At 40.5% G+C, this 6000-nt stretch overlaps 1 protein-coding gene across 6 annotated transcripts in view; it reads left to right on the plus strand.

The window, feature by feature from the left end:
- cpeb3 (cytoplasmic polyadenylation element binding protein 3) overlaps nt 1-5536 on the plus strand; it is a 102168-nt gene extending 96632 nt beyond the window's left edge. For all 6 annotated transcript variants that reach the window (XM_080205568.1, XM_080205571.1, XM_080205572.1 and 3 more), the window contains one exon: nt 3850-5536. In XM_080205568.1, the coding sequence (XP_080061694.1) occupies nt 3850-4077 (228 nt within the window). In that variant the 3' untranslated portion in view covers nt 4078-5536. The remainder of the gene's footprint in view (nt 1-3849) is intronic.
- Nucleotides 5537-6000: the final 464 nt, after the last annotated feature.

The following is a 6000-nucleotide window of genomic DNA, read 5'->3' on the forward strand; positions in this document are numbered from 1 at the left end:
ACTCTGGCAGTGGTACGAGACTTGGAAATTTCAGCCCAAGGACATTGTGTAATGCTGTACACAATACTGAGACACACCTTGCATCTGATTTTGTCAAGCATTATTCTAAGCGATCAACACATGCAATAAGAAGGGATATTCAAACCTTTGTTCATGATGCAGAATGCTTAAAACAACCTTTCATTTAATTTAACAGTGAGTGATTTTGTGGAATTTTACTTCAGCCAATGTGGTCACATTATGGAACAAAACTTGATTCTACCTATTTCTTTTAACCTGAGGTGTCTAGTTACCATTAACATTGTAGCATTTTCCTTTAAGCCGCACCCATAATGTCACTACTCATAATCTTGTGGAAGGTGGAAAAGATATGGCTGGCATCTGCAGTATTTTGCTTTTGCATCGTCTGAGCTACACCAGCTCATGGACCTTGGTCAGGAAGTGTCAGAATTGCAGATTGAAGGTGTTGAGGTGGCTGATTTTGGAACACAGATTATTTCACAGTATCAGGATGATGGGGTTGAGGTGCCAAAGGCCACACTTAACAGTAGAGGCATTGGCACTGGGTTATTCATTTGGCCATGCTTCAAGTCTCAGTGAAGTAATCATGGGCAGAAGTCCACGGACAGAGAGATGGGCAAGATGAAGGCAGGCTGGTGGCTTGGCCACCTGGGCCTCATGTCTATGTTGTTTTGTAGAGGGTGCATACTTGGAGGAGGGGAGCTTAGCCAGGGCCTTGGGATGTGTTCAATCACTTTGGAACAAAGCAGTGTCGTACCTGGCTTTCACTTTTACCTTGAGTAAATGCTCTTCAGTTTTGCTCTCCGCTCTCATGCTTAAGTGAAGGGATTCAATTGCGAACGACACAAAGGTTGGTGGATTTGTGGATAGCAGTGAGGACCATTAGAGGATGGAGCAGGATATAGATAGGTTGGAGGCTTGGGCAGAGAGCTGGTGGATGGAGTTTAATCTAGACGAATATGAGGTAATGCATTTTGGATGTTTTAATAAAGATAGGAAATATACAATAAATGGCAGAACCCTTTGGAGTACTGATAGGCAAAGGGATCTAGGTGTACAGGTACATAGGTCACTGAAAATGGCAACACAGGTGGAGAAGGTAGTCAAGAAGGCATACGGCATGCTTGCCTTCGTTGGCCGGAGCACTGAGTTTAAAAATTGACAAGTCACGTTGCAGCTTTATAGAACCTTAGTTAGGCCACACTTGGAATATAGTGTTCAATTCTGGTCATCACACTACCAGAAGGATGTGGAGGCTTTGGAGAGGATACAGAAAAGATTTACCAGGACGTTTCCTGGTACGGAGGGCATTAACTATGAGCAGTGGTTGGAGAAACTTGGTTTGTTCTCACGGGAACGACGGAGGTTGAGGGGTGACATGATAGAAGTCTACAAGATTGAGAGGCATAGACAGAGTGGATAGTCAGAAGCTTTCTCCCAGGGTGGAAGAGTCAATTATTAGGGGGCACAGGTTTAAGGTGTGAGGAGCAAGGTTTAAAGGAGATGTACGAGGCAAGTTGTTTTACACAGAGGGTGGTGGGTGCCTGGAACTCGTTGCCGGGAGATAATGGGAGCAAATACGACAGTGAGTTTTAAGGGGCATCTGGACAAATACGTGAATAGATTGGGAATGGAGGGATATGGTCCTTCAAAGGGTAGAGGGTTTCAATTAAGTTGGGCAACATAGTTGGTGCAGGCTTGGAGGACCAAAGACCCTGTTCCTGTACTGTAATTTTCTTTGTTCTTTGAGGTTAATAGTGAACACAGCTGGCTCACTGCTGACCATGGAATCCATTCCTAGGTATTCTGAAAATCTACAACTGCAGGCCACACCATTACTTTGACTGAAGTTTAACTGCAGTCATTCAATCTCTTGCCCAACAAATTATTGGCCACACTAAGGAGTAATAAAAATGATCTGAATGTAAGGCAAGTGTATTTCACCTTGGTGATTTTATAAGATTGTCTTACTACATTTATAAGATTATATTTTGGTTCCTGAATGGTGGCAGGAACTCTAGCCCTTTCAGGATGTTACTGATCTGAAGCCTACAAGGTTGTGTGATGGCTCTGCAATTGCTAAAGGTGATCCAACAATGGTGGCTGTCACCACCTTCCCATCTTTGGCACTTTGATCCTTTGGATTCCCTAGCTGGGGTGAATGAATTTAATGGCATTCTGAGAGGATATTGTCCAACATATCACTTCTCCTGGCATTGCATCAAATCAGATGACTGATGCCATGTTTTTGACCTATCCAGTTCATTAGAAGCAGTGTTCTGAATTGATCAGTAAACTAATTGTGTTGAACATGGTTAAACAAATCAATCTCTGAATATTTCAAAATTAAAGCAAATCTAAATTTCCAGATTTAAGATGTGGGTGTTTGAACGGTGTAATTAAACTGTTGGAAAATCTGATTAATTGCATCAACTGGATGCCAAGTCCTCTAGTATCTAATACAATGTATCTGTGCACTGAAGCCGTTGACCTTGGCACCTGCTACAGTCTAGCTATGTACTTTCACTGTTTTTTGTCCTTTGGGCATTGACTAAATTGGATTTTTGAGCAGACTTGTATGAAATTGAATATTTAAAGCTCTGAGTGGGTGTATATGATCATCCTATCAATTAATATCACTATCCCTACAAATTTTGTCGTGCATCAAACCTAAATGAAAATACCCTTTGCACAATGGTTTTATTTCCATACATTTATTCAAGTCCACATCTAATTTGCAAACATGCTATCTTTGTAAGAACTATTCATGTGTCTTTTTCAGCAACAAACAAGCCATCACACCAGTACTTGGGCAGTTTCACCCTGACTGTCTTGTCCTGAGTAAAATCGGGAGACTAGTCCTAGGTTTGTCGAGTAGTCCCATAGAATCACTATAGAAATGAAGGATGTCATTAGGCCCAGCAAGTCTGTACTGACCACAATCCCATCCAGGCCCTATTTCCATTACCCTCATTTACCGTGCTAATTCCTCTGATACTAGGGTCAATTCAGCATGGCCAATCAGCCTAACCTGCACATCTTTGGAGTGTGGGAGGAAACCCATGTAGACACATGTGCAGACTCCACATAGACAGTGACCCGAGGCTGGAATTGAACCTGGGTCCCTGGTGCTGAGAGTTAGAAGTGCTATCTACTGCGCCACCATTTTGCCCATAAATTCCACAAGAAGCACCTGAAAAAAAGCATGAAATTACACACAACACCTTGGACAGACTCTTCAGCCAGCATCAAATTCCACCGTCAGGATAGATCTGCAAGAGTTGGGAGTTGGATAATATTGAGCCTCGTTTGAATGTTTCTGGGACAGATCGTAAAGTCCTCTACATGAAAGACACTTTGAAAGAAGCAAGAGCAAAAGACTGTACTTCAGGTGGTGGAGTTTGATGCCCATTAATGACTTGGTACTGATGAAGCCCGATTCTTCTTTACCTGCTGAAGTAGTGCAGAGTTGAATTTGCATCCATTAAAGAATTGCAGATACAATACACATGCATGCATGTCACATTACGCAGCTGATTTCGATGCTGAGTTTAATCTCTTCAAATAGAAGAAGAGACAGTTTTGATCTATAACACAAATCCCAAAAAGCCTGGGAACATGTGGGTTTGGGCTTTCATTTAAATAAAAGCAACTTTAAGGATTCCCATTGTAAACTCTCCCTATTGTAATCTCTAATTGTAGGCTTAAAAGTTGCAAGTTAAGCATTGAATAAATGTTTTCCCTAAACATGGTGTTTTGATTTCATATGCTTAATATATAGTTTACAGTTTATCATGTGAAAAATTATGATCTATCTTCCTGCTGCAGGTGGAAGTCAAGCCATATGTCCTGGATGACCAGATGTGTGATGAATGCCAGGGTGCCCGTTGTGGTGGGAAATTTGCTCCTTTCTTCTGTGCCAATGTTACCTGTTTGCAGTATTATTGTGAATACTGCTGGGCAAGCATACATTCACGAGCAGGCAGGGAATTCCACAAGCCTCTTGTGAAGGAAGGAGGTGATCGCCCACGTCACGTCCCATTTCGCTGGAGCTGAAGAGTCTTATAGTCTACCAACACATACTGGAGTGGAGAGCGCTGCCTCAGGGCTGAGAGGGTTCTGGAAATGGGTGCATTCTTCCTCAGATAATGAATGTTTTTGTGTTTTTTTTTGAAGTCACATTACTGAACTCATCCAAGATTGTCTGGTATATAAAATTTCAGAGTAATTGTACTGAATCTGCACTTTGACTCTCAAACATCTGCTTGGTACCTTTTTTTGTTTTGTTTAAAATTGGACTTTGCATTGTGATTTAGGAGTTTCAGCTGATATGCCATCAGCTCACATAACTGTTTCCCATGACAGGAGCATGCACTTATTTTCAGAAACTTAGACTTGCCCCTAGAAGACTTACCAAAGGTAACACACTGTAGGTGGCATATGTAGCAAAACATTTTTCTCAGATATTCAGCAATTATACATTTTGGATCATTTAGGATACCATCACCCTAAAAGTAAGCCTTTTTTGCTCTCCATTTTGACTTGCAAGAATAATACCTCATAAGCTCAATTTGATTTTGCTGGGGTTTTTTTGGTTAGGTCTTTCTTAGTGTTATGTAAATGTTTGCTGCAATAGCTTTTGCTGCTAAATAAATGGTATTGCAGATATCATAGTACTTTATCAGGCTAGGGTTATAAATAAATGTGGAGCATAATGCTGCTGGGAAAAAATGCAGTATAGCATGGAGATAGCTCCAGAGGAAGGTCAGTAGATTTGACTGCATGTTTACTTAACCAGGTTGCTGCATGCAATAAATTTTGTGTATCATGTCTCTTATATCTGCTGACAACCTGCCCACCAGTGCACAAAAAAAACTATGTAGGCTACAGGAAAAAAAATTTCAGTATGAGAGAATTGGCTAATAACTGGAGGAAGGCATGCCTCAGTAATGTAAATGCTTATGGAGTTTGAATCTGTGTCCATTAAAGCATTACAGATATCACAAGTTCTTATAGATGTAGGATATTTTGAAGTTATGTTGATGGTAGGTGAAGTACTCTGCGGTGATCACATATTGTGCAATTTTTATATAGTTAAGGTGATTATGTATAGTACTGTGATAAAAGTAACCGTTGTAATGTCTGACATAGAAGTAAGTGATGCTTCATAACCAGTGTATAAACAGAGTGAGCTCAGTTTAAAAAATATTCTGCTGCTTGCACCATTTACATAGCTTCAGACCTTGTCCAGAAAACCAAAGAGCTCATACACTACCAATATATTTGTCGGATTGACAAGTAGGCACATTAGGAAAGGAAACTAATGCTAAAGAACTGTCTGCACAAAGTCAAAATGGAGATGTCTGCTTTCTGGTTCAGAATAAACTCCCCAAATCCCTGGTTATATCCTGCAAAGCTTGAATTCTAATAAGATCTGCTAATTAGTGGACATTTTTTAGCATGAACGGTGGGGCTGCAGATTTCAACCAAACACAGGCTAAGTGTACCGACAGTGGGGGGGTGGGGGGGGGGGAGGGGGTTTGTACACAGTGACCTTCAGCAGCTCTGGGGACAATCTGACTGGATATGACACCGCATAGTAGATTTGATACTAATTGTTGAGTCATTTGTGTGTTGTGATGTCCTGTTTGTGTCCAGTAAGTCTTTATTTTCTTTTTTTAGTTTATTTTTCAGTGTTTAGTTGCAAATATTGGCATTGAAATGGAATTTTTTTTGAAAAAAAGAAGAAATTACTTTTTTACTGGTAAATCGCTTATTATCCCTTTGGAGGTTAACTTCTGGGCTTTTTGTGATATTGCTTTCTTGCCCAGGCATGTTTTTCTATGTTTTTTCATTATCTGTATAAGACATTTGTTATGCACTACTTTTTGTATCTGGACAGTTTTCAACAGTCAGCTGATTTTTTAAGGCGTGCTTTCTGACTGACATGATCTTTTGCAATACCTCAATTTTGAAATA

This window comes from Carcharhinus amblyrhynchos, chromosome 17 (assembly GCF_965287045.1).
Source record: "Carcharhinus amblyrhynchos chromosome 17, sCarAmb.v2.hapA, whole genome shotgun sequence".
NCBI classification, from domain to species: Eukaryota; Metazoa; Chordata; class Chondrichthyes; order Carcharhiniformes; family Carcharhinidae; genus Carcharhinus; species Carcharhinus amblyrhynchos.